Source organism: Fulmarus glacialis, unplaced genomic scaffold, assembly GCF_000690835.1.
Source record: "Fulmarus glacialis isolate BGI_N327 unplaced genomic scaffold, ASM69083v1 scaffold974, whole genome shotgun sequence".
Taxonomy (NCBI): Eukaryota; Metazoa; Chordata; class Aves; order Procellariiformes; family Procellariidae; genus Fulmarus; species Fulmarus glacialis.
Genome location: NW_009209739.1, coordinates 50,053 through 72,232, shown reverse-complemented (window position 1 = coordinate 72,232; position 22,180 = coordinate 50,053). Strand labels below are relative to the sequence as shown.

Below are 22,180 nucleotides of genomic sequence, written 5' to 3'. Positions count from 1 at the left end.
TATAAGAAAAACTACATCCTGTTAGTAAGCGTTACAACTCCATTTCTGACCTTTCTCTGTTTTGGAGCACCTTAAGCCAGGCAATTCTGTTGAATTTTTCTTTTTTTCCATCATTCTAAGTTTTCCATCTGTTAACAAGGTACCAGAATTACAGCAGCAAAGTTAACGAAGCTACCCACTCTGCACAGAATACGACCCAGTATCATCAGCAAGCAGAAATCCTGTCAGAGTCACCTACAAGCAAACAGAATAGTTTTCTTTCTAAAACATTTTGAGTTCTGTCTCTTCTTAACCACAGATGGGCAGCTAGGAACCAAAGGTTCAAACCTCCACGTGACAAAGGCAGACAGAGAGAAACCTGCAGTACTTTCAAATTTTAAAAGGATTCACTCCAAGACAAATTACTGTCTTTATACATATTTTTTTCAAATTTGTTCCTGGTATGAAGCAACAGCACAGATCTAGACCTTGTTTGGTCTCACCCATGCTGTCTTTTTTCAGTTCTGACATAGTTTTGAAGTCCTTGCCTTCATAAAATCTAGCCCTTCATAAAATCGTGATTAGTTCTTAGCTTGTATTGACTGGCAGTATAGAACAGACGCAATAACATAATACACAGAAAAACTTAGAAGTACTATTCTGTTAGAGATAAAATAATGCAAATGAACACAGGAACTTTTACCAATTTAGTTGGTAAAAGTATGTACCACATATATAACTATAGCTACAGTTTCACTGAAAAAAAAGAAGTAATCCACATAGTCAGCCTGTAAATTTTCTCAAAGTAGAGGTTGGCTACAAATGTTGGGGAGTGCTGTGTTCGTGTAGCTATTTTTGTGCTCTACTCTTTAGGAGACACTAATAACAAAACTACCTCAGACTCCATTCATTTGTACAGCAGTTAAATTGGAGAAGGAGTTAAGAGTTAATAGGAGGAGGATCGAACCACGGCTCATATTGACACAGCACAAGGCAGTCCCACAAAATGAGCACTAGTGCTGTTTGGTGGATCCCATTGCCATTTTAAAACAGGGAATAATATTCTGTCAGTCTCCAAGCAGTTTTATCAACAGGCATAAATAAAATACAAAAGTCACTAAGAGAGACAAGCTCACAAGATAAAGAAAATATAAACCATGACAGAGGAAGTTTAACATGCAGTTTCCTTGTTACCTTGCACCGTAAGGAAGACTGATGCTGTGGTAGATCCACCCTCATTAGAAGCGATGCAGTTGTACTTGCCAGCATCCGTGAGCTTTACAGTCTTCACCTCTAAAGACAGGTTGCTCATCATCCTAATTCGCAGGGGCTCCTTAAGCCTCACATCCCTGCCGTTTCTCTGCCAGGTGAGATTGTAGCGCACTGTGCTTAAAATCAGGCAGGTCAAGATGGCTCCTTCACCAGGGACAACCGTGACGTTATTAGGAACCTGAATCATGGGTGGAGGCTCTGCGTAAAAAGAACAGAATAAAGAACAAAATTATAAGAGAAAAAGATTTGGGAACCTTTGCTTCATTTCTGGATTCTTGATAAACAACTTCAAGTCAACTATAGTGTAAAAAAAACCCCGAAATTAAAAAAAATAATGTAATATTGGTTTAACATTTAGTTTCATTTCACATTGCTGAAGCCATGAAACAGAACCCAGGGCAGCATCCTCGTTCCCTGATGCTAAGCTACCTGACAGGAGCTTACATCACAAGAACACACCTGATTTAGGTCCAAACTATCTGTCCTGGTTTTGGCTGTCTGACCTCTGACTGAGGTGTGACCACACATGGAACCTGAGCTACGCACTAGATTTTTACAGGCTTGTTTATGAAAAAGACACGTTACTAGCAAGCTCTTCTAATAGCAACAATGAAACCAAGTCAATAGCTGCTCTACGCATCATTATTAAGTTCTTTCCATGACTGTTTCTATACGGGAATGTAGAAGGAGAAAGCATCTGTTCCCTTCAGTTTATCTGATCAAGGACCTCGTCAAATGGGATAAGGAAAAGGGGAGGAAATAAACACAGTATACAGAGACACAGACCTGACAGATGAACAATAGAAGAGACAGTGGCAAGAAACAAAATTCATCATGCTCATTGATGGGCTATCAAGAAGCTACCAGCATCATTTCAAAGAGGAGCCAACCTGGACTTTGCAACTGATAAGGACACAAACCTGGGGGTCCCAGGTATTTGGGGGGGAGATGGAAGCTGTCAAACTATGCAAACTGATAAAGGAATAGGCAGGTGAAATGAATCAGGGAGGAGCAAAGGGGGGAGTAGGCAGAAAGGGGCATAAAAGGGGCCTGTTGCATGTAAAACATCGCCAGTCGGTACTCTTGTCTGACTGAGCCCTGCACCTGATCACCACAGTCTCTCCTGTCTTCTTATTAAACCTTTTTTGAACTCCCTCTGTGTGTAATCTCACTCCCTACCCCTTCCGTGCATGTCCTGCAAGGACTAAGTGCCAGCTACTGAGGGAACCAGTGTGAGCAGACTGGGTGCCAGCTACTGGAGTCAGGCCGGGGGTGTGGGCACCCTGGGCCTGTGGCATCAGCTGCTGGAGGGACTGAGGTCCGAGTACCAGCTACTGGAGCAGGCAAAGATCTCAGGCAATTCTGTACCCCTTCCCCAAACCAGGTTGGGGGGGGGGTACAGTTTGTTAGCAAACTTCCAGGTGGAATAGCTGGCAAGAAGCAGGTAAGAGGGCCCAGGATCTGGGCAGGGGTATGGTGGGGACAGAGGGGCCGTGCCAATCAATACTCCAGGGACCTGCAAATGCGCCCGTGGCTCTAGAGAGCGGTGCGCACGTGCTCTCACTAGTGAGCTTCAATCCTTACCAGCCGGGGAGGAGGAGGGGAATTAGCTGTTCCGTGCTCTATGCAAATCCTATATGTAGCTACTGTGGAAAGCAGCACCTTGTCTGTGGCAGTCTGCGGAGTCGGCTATGTCAGTGTCCTGTGTGTGTCTGTGACACGTGCTCAGCTTCACTACTGACGAGCGTGCAAACAGGAAAGCAGCAGCGTCCACGGGTCTGGGACAGAGACCCACAGGCCCCAGGGCGCACGGGGCTGAGCTCTAGCAGCCAGGCAGGAGGAATTCCTCAGTTGTAAGAGCTGCAGCCACTTACAACATCCCTTAACAGTTTCCACTCACATCTTAGGTAATTTCATTATCTTTTCCTTTCTATTTGTACATATTTTATGTTGTAATTTCCACTATTTGTTATTATTTGTTTTCCACTCTACTCATCTGCACACTTCTATCACACTCCTGGAAGGAAGCTGCTGCAATAATTTCATATTGGAATTAAACTTTGAAACCACAGATGCTTAAAATAGGAGCAGTCATCCTGATCCTTCTTGAGATATCACTGATAAAGGAGGCAACACTTAAGTGTTAGAGAAAGAGAATACACTATGTATCACTTTATGCATTCCCATTAAAAACGTATATAGATATTCCATTTGTTTTTCCCCAGACTGGTTCTTGAAAAAAGAAAGATCTGCAATGAATAATATTCTGAGTGGGATGCTTTAGCAGAAATAAGACAGCTGTAAGAGCAAGACTAAAACTTCATCAGTACACACCAAAAAACAATTATCCTACGAAAAGCAAGGATAACAGAGAATAAAAAAAAAGTCTATATTTATTAAGGGTGAAAGTTACTCCTAAGCTCAGAGCCAGCCATAACTCCTCCTCACTTAAGTCTCATGTGGGGTCTCAGATGAGGTTCACAAGCTTTATGCTAGATCTCTACATAGCAATGAATCACTCATACACTCTGCATGCTGGGTGTGCAGCTCTCCTTCCCTATAAACACTGTCCCCAACAGCAATCGCCCTTATTACCAAAACTGTGTATTTTAACACATGCAGAGGAAAGTCAAGAAAAGCTAGACTTGCTTACTGAGAATGGAGTTTCTCCCCTGCACTTTAGGTTTTGCTTTGTTTGGGAGAAACGACAAATCTTCTAATGCTTTCCATGGGCGTATCACCAAGTATGTTACTTAAAGAAACTTAGAAAAGAGAGAGATGAAGGCCAGTGCAGGACTAAAACCCTCATCTTTTGAATGTCAGTCTGGTGGGGCACGACATCTCTTGGACTACACCAGCCTCTTACCACAATAGTGCACACATAGCAATCCCCCAGCCAAACTCTAAGCTGAATCCCCTGTATTCAGCACTTCAGTTAAGATGCCTGCACAAGCTAACAAGCCATTTGACATTTTAAAGATTTAATACTAGTAAGCCAAAGTCAAACTCAAGTGCTTGCTTTTTCTGAAACTAGAAAATGTTGACACAGTTCCAATACCTTTCACACAGCAGTTGACAAAATGGATTATCTGTGATACACTGTCTGTCAGCTGGGCAAACTAAGAATACTTGAAAAGATTGTTTACTTTGCTTAAAGAAGAAATTTCAAGTAATTTTCTTTCAAGTATTTGTACACAAGGATTTCAAAGCATCTCCCTCACATTAATCCTCTGCATGGCTCAAAACAGAACTGCTCATGTTTACACAGTGAGGCAGTCTCAGTCGATCTCTCATGGCTCTGTAAATGAGAGGATATGGGAATTTTTCCCCTTGTCAGTCTTGACTTTCAAGTGCTACCGATATCACAAGAAAAAAGTTAGGATTCTTTCAGTCTTCTTTTTGAGGAGTAAGATGGTTGCAACTTCCAGACCAAGAATCTTTATACCCACAATTTCTGGGGCAGAACATAACAGCTTCTTGTCCTCCAAAACACAGTTTGAAACAAGCATATGGGAATACCCTATCCACTTGAAGGATTTTCATAGCCAAAACATAAAATAGTGCCCTAGAGCTAGGACTTGGGTAAGTATTGATGTTACTGTTCTATTCTACTCAAGTACTTCGTGTGACTAAAAGGATGTTCCCCTCCTCAAATTTACCACTTGGTGTAAGATGGCTGTTTCTCTACAAACTTTGCCTTGCATGGAATCAATGATATCACACTGGTTTCTTTGGATTTGCTCATACTGCAATGAGAGGAACATCTTTGCCTGGAAAAGAGAAGGTGAAGGGATATACAGTCACCCTCTTCAACTACCGAGTGGGTTGTTTTAGAGAATACAGACTTAGAGTCTTCCCAGGGCACAAAAAAAAAGGATAAGAGTCTGTGGTCATAATACGCAGCAGGGGAAATTCTGACTAGACATGCAAAGTATTTTCCTAGTGGGGGTAATTAAGCACTGAATGCTGCCTGTGGAACTTGGGAAATCTCTATCCTCGGGGAAATTCAAAGTTTGATTGGACAAGTTCCTGAAAAACGCGATCAAGCTTGGAACTTAATTCTGCCTGGAGCTGTGAGTTGGACTAGGTAACTTCCAAAGGTCCCTCCAGCCTAAATTGTTTTCTGATTCTATGATTCATAATACAGGTTAACTAACTTGAATTAGCTACGACAGGAGATAAAAGACAAGACAGCTTCAATTTCAAGCAGTTATATGAAACCCTGTGGCTGAATCCAAACTGCTGTTGTGAGCTCTACTGTCCTCACTGCCACTGTAAGTTAACTGACTCAGCTCCAGTGTTTTCCCTAGTCAAGAGCAATAGCTTACACTTCTGCATGACAGATGTCTGATCAACACAAACAGAAGGCTATACAGGACAGATTTTTGTTTCAAAACAGAAATTATTTTCCCTTTCCTTCAGACTGCATTGCAACTGTGAAAAATTAAGTCACAAAATTTGCTATAGTATGGACATGGTTCTTATCCACCCACGCACATGCATAAATAAGCTTTTCTTAATTTTTCCTGCAGGTCACCTTCCTGCAGAAGACCTCTACTGTCTGCTGAAGCAGTTCAAGACCATGCCTGGTTTTATGTTTTCTCCATCTGTGTTTGGGGCTCATCTTGGTTTACAGTTACTTAAACTAAATTCCTCTGATAGAGTAAAAGGATTAACTTTGTGAAGTAAAGCCTGTTGTTTTACTTTGGGAAACATTTCTAGCTGATCTGCAATTGAAACTCTCAACATCATGATCTGCAGGCAATAATCAACGTGTCCCAGCGGTCAGACTGGCAGGTACACAAGCAGCATAGCTTTACATTTGCCTTCACAGAAGACTACTTATACTCTCTCCCTTTCTCCTACTCCAAATGTTTATGTCCAAAGCTTGACCAGGATGATGCTATTCACTTTTCAGGAAGTATTGTCTCTTACCACAACTAACTTTTAGTAGTAATTAATGGGTCAATCATGTAGAGCCCCAAGTACGAACAGGTCATTAACTTACATAGGAAAATTCCCTCTCCCTCAGCAAGTGGAGTATCAGTGCTTTATGCTTTGAAACTGCTTTAACATGTAAGGCACACCAATTCATACTAAATGGATGACCAGATTTATAACTAGTTGTCCTTTAAATTGAGATTTTTATGAAGTTAGGAACATTTTAAATTAAATAAAACAAAAATCAGTGATTATCTATTGGACAGATGATTGCTAGCCATTTTGGGGCTAGCAACCAAATACTACTGTTTATTCAAAATTATATCTTTGTGATTAGCCCGATTTATTCCACCTTTAATTTTACTTCCTTCATCCCAGTTATTCACTTTTAAAAAATTCAAGGTAATAGATGAGAAAAGATTTCCAACAGTTTACTGAATCTCGTTTAAAAAAAAGCAGAAAACTTTCATGCAACTTTTGTAATTCCTCATCTATCAGATAATACATACATACAATCAAGTAAACATACAATTGCTACAGCTTGAAATAAAAATGAGGACAACTGGAATCTGAGATTTCAATTTCTGCTTCTACAGGCCATATCTATTCTGCAAGTCCAACTGATAGTGGGAACTAAATAAAACAAGTCCAATGTTAATATTTAAAACAGGTGTGCTGAATAAACATCAGCACACTTGTGTACATGGATGAAAAAACCCACATTAATTAAAAATATACTTAGAACTGGAAATGTATTTTATTGGCCCCAAGTGCCATTGCTCTCTGTTAAAATGTTCCAGCACAATATATTACCATGCTTCAGCGTCGAAGGATGGACTGCTACCCACCTGACACATCCAGAAACGTCTGTGCACGTCCAGTTCCTGCACTGCTAGTTGCCATACATTCATAAAAGCCTTCATCAGACAAGGAGACCTTGGCAATTTCCCAACTCATACTAGATGATTCTCTGGAGGAAGAAAAGGACATACTCACTAAATTTCTGAAGGAAATCAAGAGGTACAAGAACATGGTTTCCTGACTACAGACATAGGACATCTTCACAATAATTAAGAGGAAAAACAGACCCTCTGATGAATCAAATTGGATCTAGCATTATGGATTTTATTTAAAGAAACGATTTTTATCAGGCTTTTTATAAGTTTTTGCAGAATGTCTCACTTGCACATCTACAAATATGACTTTAACATATGTCAACAGTTGTCACACAATAACCAAAACCACTATATTTGCAGTCATTCACTCTGCTGCTCGTACTCTACTGTTATATTTACTACTTGAGAAGATACCTTTCCTTAATACCGACAAGTTTCTGTGTAGAGCCAGTATGTGATACCAAACCTGCGGCTCTTACTAACAAGGGTAACAAGGGTTCATCCTCCCGGCATGAGCTTCTCAAATTCCCATGTACAGACAGGGGCTACACGTAAAAGAGACCCCATCCTTTACCAGATATAATCTACTTTCCCGCCTCTCTACGCAAATCCACTCTCAGGTTCAAACACTGGAGAGGGCAGCATCCACCCCACTACAAGATGACTACATCCAGGCAGCTCTCTACTTTTTAAACCACAGGGACTACCTCCATCCCAAATATTTACAATCCAGCAAAATGTGAAGTATTGGTATGAAGATGACTCCGGTTTCTGCTCTGCTGGCTGCATCTCTGAACTTATGGTCAGCAATAACTATAATAATCCAATATTCTGCACATTGATTGCCTAGCCATACAAAAATAAACAGCGCAAGACAGAATTGATGGATTAAAGGCTGAATTAATGGATTAAAGGCTGAAAATGGAGGGTGGGATACCAAAGGGATGCAAGCAAGACAGTATAACAGGAATTCAGAAAAATACTTGGAGTTTTTCTGTAAGTCACAGCAAGGGCAAAGCACATAGGCAATAATATGTATCTATCACATGCAATGTTAAAGTCAAGATGAGAATTAAAGTATAACTACATTGACTGGTGGTTACACATGCTTAAAAACACTCTTACGGCTTCTCAGTATTCAAAACCACATTTTGTACAACTAATGGTGCAACAGACACACAGATGATGACATAAATGAGCAAAACAGTGGTTCTGCTGCAGTGTCCCAGTGCTCCCAGTGGCCTGTTGCTATGGCATATAAACAAAGCTGATGAGTGTTAAAATATCTATGATAGATTTGGCAAGTAATCGCCACATTATGGGAAAACACTAAATTAGTGAACCCTTCGTCTCCCTTTTGTTTGTCTGAACAGGTTGATTTATCAACCACTAAAGGATATAGAAAGAAGAGGAAAGAGAGACTTGGAATATGCATGAGAGTTCAACACTGTAGCACCATGAGACAGACAATCCAACTACACCACAAATAAAACCAGTATATAGTGACCTTAAATGACTTCCTACTTATTCTCTCTTACTTCACACTTATTCTAGATAACCTAATATATCATATATAAAATCTATGACATTTTACAGTGCAATGCTGGCAAATGGAAGTGGCAGTAGCTGCCAACACTAAAGAATAAGGTAGTGTTTCTTCCACGTAAAAAGTGAGAAACTTCTCTTTTTCATGGAAAGTATGCTAAAAGTGAAGTTATGCAATCCTATTCTTCTTCATTCCTGACTTTCGCTATACACCAGATATAGAACATGGAAGCCTTGAGAACGGAAGCATAAAAGGAAATGTGTCCAGAGTGGAAAATCTTGGCCAGAGACCTGCGGTGGTCTATTAAAAAAAATTAAATACAACAATAGCAGCAATGAATAATACACACCTCAAGGCATCTGCTGCACACTTTGGCACTGACTCTAAAAAGCAATAACTGCACACAACTTTTTGCAACATGTGTTATTGGGACAACTCAGCACCTTTCATCATCAAGTCATTTATTTACCCAAATCATTTTACAATACATGCAATTTGCTGATCAAGCTGCTTATCTAGTCAGTTTGGAAAATACAAACATACTCCTTTAGCCAAGCTGCAAAATCCAAAGACCAAATCACATCCTGGTTATGAGTTCCTGTAGAAACACTGGCAGAGAGCACAGCGATATTCACGTTGTATCTAACCTCACCTCTTGGTCACCACAAACCACCACGCTCCGTATCACATTTTCACTTGGGAAGTTACCAACAGCAGGCTGCGGCTCACAGGAATGAACTAAAACCTAAGACTCACTCATACCGCACCGGTTAACACATAGTTTGGAGGGATATATTCTGCATGGTTAGCAAATCAGATACTTGACTAACAACCACAAATATTCAGTTGATTCAGAGTGATTTTTTTTTTTAATTATTATTAATTTAATTAACTAAATGGATCACCTTTCTTGTCAGAATTTCACACATTATTTTTGCTGATTCTGCCCTTTGCAGAGTTGGTGGGATCTGCCATTTATAATGCAGAATGGATTTTAAAGACACATTAGTACTCAGTTCCCACTGATTTCCCACTGGAATGAGGTGCTTAACTACTGTTCTTGGTCTCCTAAATCAGACTTGTCAGAAATGAACTAGGATATCAATCAAAATCCAAATTTTCTTACTAGACCACCACAGGATGCAGAAATCTAGAAAAGCAAAGCTGTTGCAATTTTAGAGAAATTTCTTTTTCCTACACATGTTACTCATTTGAAATTAGGAATTATTATTACAGCTGATAGTACCTCTGGAATCAAAGTTTAAAAAAATTTGCAAAGCATGTTCACTTCAAGAACCCTTAACCTATATTCATTCCAATGGTACTTTCACAAAAACATGCTAGAACTCTAAACGATTTACTTTTTGAAATAAGTATTAAAAAAAATTGAGTAAAGATGACATCTTGTCACCAAAACAAACGTCAAACTCATTCAATGCAGAGCAATAATACAGCTCAAATCTGCATGAAACTAGTAAGCTGGACAAATCCTGTATGGAACTTCACTACTAATAAAATGCAGATAAGCCAAATTAGATCCTATTTAACTGTGATCAATAATGTTTGGCTTGAGATATATTTTGTTAAATTAACTTGGATGATCTGTTCATTCATCTGGTCTGTAATACGAAATAGAAAAATGCAAATGCAGCCCAGTCATAAAGGTGCTGGATGTGTGAAAACCAAGGAGTAGAAATGTGTGGTTTGATAACTAAAGAATGGAAAAAATTACACAGCTGCTAAAGTATGTGCCGGGGTTGACTAAATGTAAATGGCACCTCATTAAAAAAAAAAAAAAAAAAAAAGAGCTGCAGCATTTCACACTGCCAACAGCGTACAAGGGAGCTTCAGAATTTATTTATTTTGGTAGTCATGTATTTGCTATTGAATGCTAGAACTCAGCCTTCAGCCTTCTCCTGAAGTGCTTCAGGCTTTACAAGAGGCTAACAGAGCCTAACAGACACTGGTTTCTAGTACATACTTCCCTTTTGCTTTCAACTACCAGAATTACAAGATGGACTTTATGAATATTTTAATTCGTTTAGAATTTTTTTTTTAATTCTTATCTCATTCTACAGAGAAAGAGCATGCAATCCATTTTCTATACAGAAATCTGAAGAGCCTTCTGGTAGATTCAGTAGAAGCTTTCCTCTTCAGAAAATCTCTCAAAACAGGAAAATTTTCTACAGTAGGTCATAGGACATACTTCTAGAGCATCCATGAAAGGCCATTAAAAATAAAGCAAATTAATGTGTGTTACATAATCACCTAATGTATCATTGGGAGGAGAGGGGGAAGGTGAGGGGTGTGTTCCAGAAAAAAAGCTAGTTACCGATCTATTTCACATAACTTTTAAAAATATAAATTAAAAGCATTTGCTTTCTAGACTTTTAGACCCAGCTTATCATAATTTAAGACCACACATTTGAGGGGGATTTTGGCCAGAACCATGTAATCTCATCATCTATACAGAGTGTACACCCTCCTCAAACATGTATATATTATAAATCTCTACAAATAAAATACAGCCTCCCTAATGAATATCACCAAAAATAACACAATGGAAGTAATAGGATATCAGCAGTATATAATAGTAAATAATAAATAGAAATCATAGGACATAAATAGGAAATAAAACAGTATTGGGGGGCGGGGGGGAAGGTCACTACTTACTTGAAGAACTGATCCACTCCTAGTTTTACTCCATTTTTAGTAAACCGCTGAGTAAAAGGTATAAGACTTTCTACGTGGCAAGGAACAGACCCTGGCTGTAAGTAATATCCTGGAGTCTTGGTAGGCATTGTAACTTTTGGAGCATCTGAAGAAAGCAAATATTCCCCAAAAGATTATTAACAGCTACTAACATATATCCTATCTTTTCCTTTTGATAAAAGGAAATTCAATTTCTGATAAAGTTATACTTAGTATATAACAACATTAACTTGTCCATCATAAACTAGAGACAGAACTTTGGAAGGAAACAGCAAAGTCCTCGTGCAAGTTAGAAAAAGATATTAGGTATCAATTTTAACTGATTCAGGTATGACAAATGTACATTCAATTCAAGTTAAAATCTCTTACCAGGAGTAATACTAGAAAATGAAACACTTGAAACTCTCTGAAAAAGATAATCATCCTTGTCATAGCCCGTTATTTTAACAAAAAAAGCTTCTTCTGGTGGAATGAAGTCAGAAATATTCCATAGTCCATAGGGCTTTCTGTCAGGATAGTATTTCACAGGCAAGGTCTTAAGAAGTTCCCCTGTAATACTCAGAAGTTCCAGTCGGTCTACTCTAGCTGGAAGAAAGATCCCTGTGGTATTTAGCAGCACGAAGGTAGGAATCCCTAGAAAAACAGAAACATGCTATTTTAAGTGCTAAAAAAATAAATAATTAAAAAAGAAAAGGTTAAATTCCATATGTATGGCCCTCTACCCCATGAATGCACCATTCAGTTTCAACCCTTACTTACTAAGTATCAAAAAACTAAGTTGTGCTAAGCTGTGCTCTGCTTATTAGCTGTCAGGAGACACAGCACTGATTGGGGTTTAAATTACTGATTTCCAACAGGTGTTGCTGAAATAGCAGCCTCTTTATTAACTCCTCACCATGCCCTAGAGCCAAAGGCTTTTTCTGAAGCTCCAAAAGTAACAAAAACAGAGTTGCAATTTTGAGGCATTTCATAGCTAAAAATATCTGGATTTATGTGACATAAAAAACCAAGCTAATACGAAAAAACACCATAGTACGATAAAACAGGAACATTGGCTGCTCTCACACATTCAGGGCCCAAGAACCAACCAACAGCGGCCCCAGATTTATCACAAAGTTCACCACAGAGATCATCATAGAGTTCTACTTGATTTTGGGGGCCTGAAAACAGTTATTGTTTAGCATGGAATAAAATGGAAACAAACCTTGCACTGGTCTGCTGGATGTTTTTTTAAAGTCTAGCGTTGGCTTCCTAGAAAATCCAGCTCGAAAGTCAATAGTGCTGAGACCTGTGATCCGAACAGAGTGCCTTCCGCTGCTCGAGGTCTGAAAAAGCAACAGAGTGAAAGACCATGTACATAATTAGCATTTCAGGAATTGCAAAGTTTCTGATCCATCCACGGAGTTCAGTAGATAGACTTCAGCTTTCATTAAAAACAAGACAGAAAGGAGGCTTATGTCAAAAGTTGCAAGTAAAAACGCCTCTAATAAAGCTTTACTTTTAGATACTGGACCCTCCAATTTGTCTTGGAGGTAAATTGCAACACAACCGCACAAGATCAACAACTACTTGTCACATGCCAGTGGCTGTAATGGGAGACTGTCTGGAAGTTAGGATTTTGACCATTATAAAGTATATCACAAAATAGTAAATTAAACAAGTCAACAGAAAAATCAGTGTAAAATTTTTGCTGATAATATATATAAACAGTTTACTTCCAGTGCTACAATAATTTATCTTGTCTTTTTATTTATTAGTAAATTCCCTTTTTAAATATACACAAAACTAATTTTACCCATAAGGCACATGCAAACATCATAGCACTGCGTATCATGAAACAAGCGGCAAGTACAGACCAATTTCAGTCAATACTGTATATTAAAGGTTCTTCTCTTTCCCAGCCAAGGCCTCCGTTGGAAAGTAGAGGATGATGCAGAAGCACCTCTCACCTCTATTCTCCTCTACCCACCCCCCCGACCTCGTCATTCTGGTTGAATCGGCAAAAACCAAATCACAAACAACACCCACCCACCCCTGAAAAGCCTTAGCTTTATGTTGTTTGAGGGTACAGTAGCTTTTGTGCTAGTCCTCAATCCTACAATTGTTTTGATTTTTCTTCTTCAAGTTACTTTCTATCATTCTACGCTGAGAAAGGAAGGCACAACTGCTACTTGCCAAGAGTGCACAAGAACCCAAGGCTTTTTGTCCTCACCTACTTCCACACCACTCAGGTGTTAGAAAAACAAAGCAAAACAAAACATAAACCCCACTCCTGTACTGCACTGAGTATGGAATTAGATTTTTACAGACTTAACAGTGACAAACCCATGGACAATTTCAACGAGAACAGCAGGAAAAAATAAAGATTCAAAAGGCTGTGAAGAGTGATATCTAAGCTATATTATGCCCAGATCAAATCCGCAGTTAGTAGAACCTACTCTGAGTTTTTGTTCGGGGAGACAATACAGCACACAAGACTTGCAATGTGAAAGAAAATCAGTATTAAAATGAAATAATTCCACTGAGCTTTATCTGTCTAGAGAGTATTATCTGATCCATTCTCAAATACATAATTCCTTCAGGTTAGTAACCACCTCTGATAAAGCTGCATGTGAGTATTAAACAGTTGTTTCTTATAACTAACTGCCTAGGGACAGCCATTTAGACACTATGACAAATGGATGTCTATCTGATTAAAACAACCTCTATTTGCTTCTATTTGGTTAGCCTTTCACCTCAGAAAAATCACTACTAAAGCTTTTTTTAATATAAACCAGCTGTTGACAATACAAAAAAATATTTAAGTGTGCCAAACAACTCATGTTATCAAGCGTTAATTGGCATTTAAAATTTCATTAGACAAACTCAGCGACAAAGTTTTCTTTTTATAGCTTTATGCATGCGTATAAGGAATTTATGCTGTGAATAAACTTTTCACAAAGTTTTTTTTAAGTCTTTAGTTGCAGCCTTAAAATCTTAGTGCAAACAAGCCAGTGACTAAAGCCAAGTAAACGATCCATACAAAAATACGTTTCTCTTCATGAATTATTTAGACCTTTGGATACTCGTGAATTTTTAAGGCTAGAATAACCTTATAAATTTTTACCATTTACGAGTAACAATAAACACATCTGTCACTGTCATGCCTAGGAGCTGGCAGTCTTATGCAAACACCTAAGAATAAATTTCATCCCAAAGGATTGCTTTCCAATTAGTATCTTTGTCAAGTCTCTTTTCATTATTTCTAGTTTAACATGGATCACTGGTATTGTACATTAGTGTTTCTCCTCCCGGACTGGATAAGTATGATAAAAAGAGCAAACACGTTGTCACAGACGTCAGGAAAAAATGTTTTCCCATCTTGCAAGCACCACAAATAAAATTGCCCAAAATGCATGTATCAATAAACAAATCTATGAAAAAACGCATGGGTTTTTGTAAAACAAACTCTTAATTTTCACGCAACAGAAAAACCAAGCTACAATGGCTAAATACATTTTTAATTGCATGGTTACATATTTACAGTGATGGAGATACGCAGCTGAATTAGGAACACGCTCATTCAGCAGACGTTACTCCAGACTAGTTTGTCACTACACTCCATTGAACCAGCTGCATTTGGCTATACAGGTGTAAGGGAATAACAACAGGCCATTAAAGACCTGTCTCGGTCACAAAAACAGCCAAGTTCTTCTGCTGATTTCTCATTGCTTTTTCTCTCCTTTTCTCAATCACACAGCTGATCATTTAACTCTAGGCAGCAGGGAAGTTTTTGTGGCATTGCTCAGCTGCAAAAGCTATAGCCTATTGATTAATAACAGCACAAAACAGCAGCTGATGGCTTCTCACTCCCACCTCGCCCCCACTGACTCACCTCCATCACTCACTTGCCTTTTCAACTGAAAACACACAGCAGGCAAGCCCTTTAAGGAGTAGTTAGATACAACTGTCTTCTAATGCTGCTGTCCTAGAGCTTGCAGATAACTTATTTGCAAGATGTTGGATGCCTCCCAAACTGCTCCAAAGAAGCCTTTTAAGAGGAGTCGATAGGACAGGTGTTTATGGGAGGGATTTAGCAAAAGCAAACTGATGCCCCCTCTTCTATTAAATGAGTCAGGCTGTTCCTGTTGAGGCCCATCTCTTGGTAGGTATCTCAGTAGTAGGACCAGCAGATAAATTTAGTCTCACAGCTAGCTCAGAGGTGCAGAAAACACATGCAACAGCAGGACCATCTTTCTGCAGAAGCATGCTTCCTTCTGCACAAAACCTGTACTGTTCGCTGGCACGTTATGGAGAGAGGGCCATGTGCTCATCTCATGGCATTGCTCTTTGAAAAGACTCCTGTCACCTTGTAAACCAAGAGTACTCTAGCAGACCTGGAAGGAAAACTTATTTATAAAATACACATACATGCACAGATTTGATGTCCTCATACCGAAGTACCTGAAGGCAACCAGAGGCCTCCTGCAGCACAGGACGCAACTGGATTGCATACTGTGCATTTTATATTACTCAAACCTGTGATTTGAAGATTTCACTGAGCACTGAAACTGCACTAAAACTTGTTTGTGGATTAAGATGGGATCTTCTTGGACTGATCATTCTCTAATTGATTTAGTAGCAGCTAATACTGTTTAGCTCATCGTGATTTGTTATCATACTAAAATGACAACTTTCTGGTGACAAATACCTATATAAACTGATTCCACAAATTTAATTAAGACCTAGTTTGCTCATAAATGTTAAAGTAATTAAAATATTTCAACTATATTCAAGACAATTTTTTTCTTTTTTTTTTTTTTTTTAACAGAAAATACGTAAATTTGAATGTTTTCTTCTCCACAGAATTGGAGACAGCATTATGCTGAGCTTCGAAAAACAAAAACAAAAAACTTAAAAACCCTCACTGCAGGAGCAGCCTGATGCTTTGGCCGGGACTGGTTTGCATCTAGCTGAGCATGCCGGCCTGCTTCCAGCTGAGCCACTTGGCAGTTCGCACCACGCTGAGTGCCAGCCTCAGCTTTAGGAGAGCTTATTAGCTCTGAAGGGTGTTACAGATTGAGCCTGTAAGAGTGGCAAGCTCCTCTCTCAGCAATTCCTGGAATACAGAAATTTGGGCAACACAGTGCAGGCATACACAAGTGGTTCCACATGGCTCAGCTCACAGCTGAAAAGGCAACCGCCATGCAGGGCCAGGGAGAGATCACACAGGGCTTTTGCTTTTTCTGCACTCTTTTTCTCAGTGTTGCAGGGCATTGAATGTTTACTAGACTGCATGCTTAACCTAAAAGACTACAACAAGCTACAGAGTTGAAAAGTTCTCTCAGTACCCAATATGTCTGATGTTACTAAGTCCAGCAGGACCCAAACTTTTTTTTTTTTTTTTTTTTTTTAAAAACAGACCACCAGGGTGTCTCTTTACCAGGTTTTTCAGCATTTCTGGTCCGGGAAGCATAGACAGACATTCAAACAATTCTCCACATTGCTGCTGAGCTCAACATGCTTTTCTAGTTCCAGTTCTGCAGCAGTACCAATAATTTCCTACAGTGCTGTAGGTGAATTAATAATGCTTTTCAAAATACCTCTGCACTTATGGCACAGACAACACACAGCATGCATCCACTCAGCACACCTCATTGTGAACTTGGCTATAAAGGTATCTTACACGGGTGACTTCCCCTCCAAAAATGACAATATAGCATTTACACTTCTAGAATAGAATAGTTCAGCTGAAGGGACCTATACCAGTATGACTGTTTCCACAGCAATTTAGGAAAGCTGGGATCATGCTGCTTTACCTACGTAAAGAACTATACAACAACAAGACAAAGCACGAGTCAGTTTAGGCCACAGTTACACAACAGAGTTGAGAAGATGATGTAAAAAACCTACAGTTCATTGTACCTCCCTTCCTCTCCCCCACTCTAAGCACATATGTCACAACGTGCTTCCCCCCTACGAACCAGCTTAAGGTACAGATTCAACTTTATTTGTTTGAAGATAATCTGTCCACAAAACCTAGTTAAATAGTGCGATTTCTACATAAACAGTTAGGCCTTGCACAGATTTTAAGGTGTGGCAGTGGGGTGTTATTTGTTAGCTAACACATTTCAAGTATTTTGAAACATCAGCATCTAGCCATAAAAACAATGCTGGGGCTAGTTCTTAAGTTTATATAAATACTATCTTATCCATAGCACAATCCTTAAAGTTTTAACATTCCATTCACATTTGGTGCAATTGCATTTTGAACAGTTGATTAAAATGACATAATGAACACATTATAAAACAAAATGATGAATACATACGTTTCCCTAAGTCTAGTCAAGTCTAAGCTTCATCTTCCAGTTTACCGCATTACACTACGAGTGCTCTTGCTCATCCCTTTTCCCTATTATGGTTGCAGGTAGGCAATTTTTGGCCTGAGATACTGTGTTAACTTGAATCTCTGCTAAATTAGGGTTAAGGCTAGTCTAAGCAATCCACTTTCTGTTCCTGATTTACACTTGTTTTACACATACACTTATTGATCTATAAACGGTAAACATTTCAGCTACACTGGCTTCAATTCACAGCTCCCAGCTCTTAGTGTAGCAACAGGTCATAAGTGCTCTTGGAGGTTACTGCATTTATACATCTTGTTCACCACATGCCTTACAACCATGATACGGCACTCACAGGAACACGTGGCCAACAGCAAACATTTAAACTAGCACTGTCAGCCAGAGAAAATCCCGTAGAACCATAGTTCTAAGTGGCCCTTTCATCACTAAGACATTTTGTTCTTTCATTTCAGAAGCAAGTAATGTTAATGTATCATTACCTACGAGCTGGTTGCTTGCTACAGCTCTCAGAACCAGCAGGTATGATTGCTCTTCATCTGTTTCAGTGCACATTGATCGTGCACGGTGTAAGGAGCCCTCAGCCAAACACTCGGGGAACCTTCTTACAGAATGTTGTGGGAGCAGCAACCTTTGGCATAGCGAGCTTGATCAAGATGTCACATTAAGTTGCTACAGCCAGTTCCAAGACGACCATTTCAGCAGAGTCTTAATGACCCTTTCTTGTTTGGTTATTACTGCTAATCACGTCGATCTTAGCTTTTTAACATTTCCAAATCCTTTAGGGTCTATTCTGTAACTGTATGTGCTAGGATAGCACTCACACAAACAAATTTATTTACATACTGTAGTATTCAAATAATTTACTGATAAGGAATTTTAATTAAATGTACATTTATTGACTTTGCAAACCTGCTAATGAAATCTCTGGCCTGCAAAGTGCATACCATCTCCTTCTCCCAGTCCTCCAAATATGCACAGCAAAGCCCCTCCGTGCCCATGCTCTCTACAGACAGAGTATCTGCTTGCTAGACTCCAAAAATTCGGTGCTCACTTCATCCTTTTTCCATGCAAAGATAGGATAACCTAAGGATTTGACTTAAGATAGGAATGTCTTAATATGTTATCATCTTGATAAGAATTTTATACTACTGCCTTCAGAATATGTCAGGAAGGACATTTATTATAACACAAACTCATCTGTGAATATCTATGTTAAAAATAACATAGTAAATCATTATACAACGCCCTTGTAAGCTATAGGACAAGTCATACATGATTTCTGCAAAAACTTTACCTTAATTGTCCACGTTCCAGGCTCTGGATCTTTGACATTTACTACCTTTGCAGAGTTGTGGATATTTAGCAGTTCATTCAGTCCTGATCCTTTACTGATCTGCTTGCCTAAAAAAACAGGGAGTGAATACAGTATTGAATAGAGTATTGCCTAAAAAAACAGAGTAAATACAATATTATTCTTCTGTACTGATGTATTTTTGATATTTGACTTACTCACTACTTAGCAGCCAATGACACTTATAATAGTCAAAATTTCCTGTAATTCTTTGCCAGAATACTAAAAATGCTCATTTATTTTCACTCTTTTTACTCACTTGTGAAATTTAATACAGCCTGCAACAATACAGAGCTGTGGGAAACCCAGAAACTGTAAGCAAAACAAGTTCTCTTCTTCCCAGAAAACACTCAGCTCTCAGTGAAAGGAGGCAGCACAGAAGCAAACTCCTCCAAAGGAGATCTTAGAACAGAGTTACCCTAACCTACCTGCGAGCTGCCAGCCCACTCACTCTTCCATCCTCTAAACCTATTTCAAACATGATAAACTCCACAAGTAAAAATGCTGATAAGCCAGGTTCTCCTGGCAGAGGGGTATTAGCATGACTAAGGGTGGGAATGCATACGAGATCCTCACAGGGAATTTAGCCTGTTAGACATCAATAAAAGAGTGCAAGCTTTCATACTGCACCATACCACATTTTATGTGTACACCTGTGCATACAAATATATGGATGGTTGGATTCAAGAATTGGTTCTCTGTAGAGGCATTTTGCTCCCTCAAGGCTGACTACGAAGTAACATCAGCACTAAAAACACATCTGGCTCTTTCAGAGCACTAAAGGGAACGGTGAAGTTGAGAATGCAATGTCCCAGTGTCAATTTTTAAGACCTTATTAGACATGCCTCGATAACTTCAGTGAAACTATGTGGATTTAGATGCATGGAGCTGACCTATGAGAAAGGAAAACATATAGATGGGGTCAAAGCTTCAGCTAAGCCTGACAGTTGCACCCAGGATTGTGTGTTATCATGGTTTGAAGAGAGACACTGAGCAAATTTCTTTCCTGTAAACAAAGAAGAAAGCCTCAGTGGAGGACAGACCAGATTATATTGCAGGGAACCCATCCTGTGCATAAAATATTTCCAAGATACTAAAGCTTAAGCTATATCCTTAGCCAAAAAGTCATTCAGAGAATACAAAGTATGATCTGAATTTATTTCTAGAGTGCTGTTCCAGGTTCCTAAGGCATCAACATAACAATGAACAGTAGATTTGTTCAAAATATCTTCAATTATAAATTAGCATCCAAATCTGTCATTGCATTCCCCATCACACACTGTTCAGCTAGAGATGGGCAATGAGACAGGGTTTGATCCTGAATGCTGTCATAGTTTGAAAAATCCAGACCTTGGTTTACCTTTCACCACATAAAAAACAACCATCATGTATAACCCCGAAATGATGGTTCAGTGACTACATAAATACATGAAAAACAAAAGTGTCCAGAAATTTAGAATGCAAGGACAAACAGTAAGAAAGTAGATGGAGGTGAGATGAAGTGGTCAGAATAGGGAGGATTTCCAGTTTCCTTTGAGCCAAAAAAATGGTACATTGGGAACAATTAAATATCAGAAGAGCATATATCCAAAGATCCTGTATTTTAAAAACAAAATAAAATTTTAAAATATCCTGAAATCCTGATACTGGTTTTCAAAATGTGACAGACATTTGTGAATCACAAATACAGCCTTCCCTATTGGAGACAGTACAGACAATTTGTCTTTTTTATTCACTTTTTTTGCTATAACAAAAGAAGGTATAAACTATTTCACCTAATGGATCATGAATTTCAATTGCTGGTGAAGGACCACTTAAGGACACCGTAACCTCTTTCAGACTCGGATCAAAAGGGATCTGCCAAGTATTTACAGCCATGGTTAAATGGTCTGTAGACAGGAGATGCACTTTGGAGGCTTGAACTGCTTCTTCAACCCATTTCAACACCTAGAAGAGAAAATAACAGTTGTTATTATACTGTCAACAGTATTTGCTGTTGAAATATTTTCTGCTGAAATACTGTCTCTGCTGTCTTGTAGAGAATCCGTTTTAACTTCCATTACAATAGAAGACCACTACTTTCATCTATGATCCTATTGTCTGATGACACACAGCTACCACATCACCCTGAGCAAACACAGTGGTACAGGTCTTACCTCATACAATCACCCAACACATCCATTTCAACAAAGATATTCTGGAGACAGCACAAACAAGATTTCAACACACAAGAGCACAGGAATACAGAAAGAAAAGAAGACAGCATGCCAGGGATATACAGGAAACAAAGCACCAACATCAAAGCAAAGTTATGCTTCAACTTCTACTGTTCAATGTAAGAATCAATATACATGATATGACAAAACAGACAGCCTGGAAAAACAGGGACCAAAACTATGTTGCCTTACCAGTGCAGTTATCAACTCTGAAGTGAAAGCCTTATCTGCCACATTAGGGCAAATATATTTTTAAAAATATTAATACTTAAAAGACATGCAACTTTAATAGAAGATACTACTGAAGACATGATCAACATGATGTTTAAAGGAGTACAGAAACAGGACTTGGATACACCTTTACACAACATCCACATGTACACTTCTAAAAAGGAATTAGGGATGCAAATCTATGCATATTTCTGGTCATCAACTAACTATTAATTGCCTGACGCAAGAAGGAAAATTCCCTCACCCAAATGAGTAATTGCCATCTATGGACTTTTTCAAATTTTTTTCCTTAAAACACTTAAAACAAATTACTATTAGGCGCAGCATACAGGTCGGAATAGAGGGGAACAATGCTTTAGGAGAGAAATTCTTGTGACTAAAACCAAATTTGTGCCTTACAGAATTATAGTCCTTAAACATTTTCAATTAATGATTATCAAATTTAAAGGGAAAAAAAAAAAAAAAAAAGAGCAAAGCAAGGTCTCCGTTATCCCCCATTTCAAGGGAAAATAACAAAGGTAGCCAAAACCCAGAGAGAGTCTAGGGCCTCACTCTTTCAACTACTACTAACTCTGGAGCTGAGCACCATCAGATGACCCAGCACCAATAACCTGACCCCGACTGACAGCAGTGGGGTCATGCAAGTGATGCCAGATTTCCCACAGCACATCATACAGGGTTTACCTCACATT

General features: G+C 38.9%; 1 protein-coding gene across 1 annotated transcript in view; it reads right to left on the bottom strand.

Moving 5' to 3' along the window:
- LOC104076150 (hemicentin-1-like) overlaps window positions 1-22,180 on the bottom strand; it is a gene marked incomplete at both ends in the record, with an annotated part of 142,926 nt that overhangs the window by 70,700 nt on the left and 50,046 nt on the right. Inside the window, 7 exons of the mRNA XM_009576914.1 lie at window positions 1,174-1,449; window positions 7,041-7,162; window positions 11,308-11,452; window positions 11,716-11,979; window positions 12,551-12,671; window positions 18,985-19,091; window positions 20,817-20,988. Coding sequence (XP_009575209.1) covers window positions 1,174-1,449; window positions 7,041-7,162; window positions 11,308-11,452; window positions 11,716-11,979; window positions 12,551-12,671; window positions 18,985-19,091; window positions 20,817-20,988 — 1,207 coding nt within the window. The remainder of the gene's footprint in view (window positions 1-1,173; window positions 1,450-7,040; window positions 7,163-11,307; window positions 11,453-11,715; window positions 11,980-12,550; window positions 12,672-18,984; window positions 19,092-20,816; window positions 20,989-22,180) is intronic.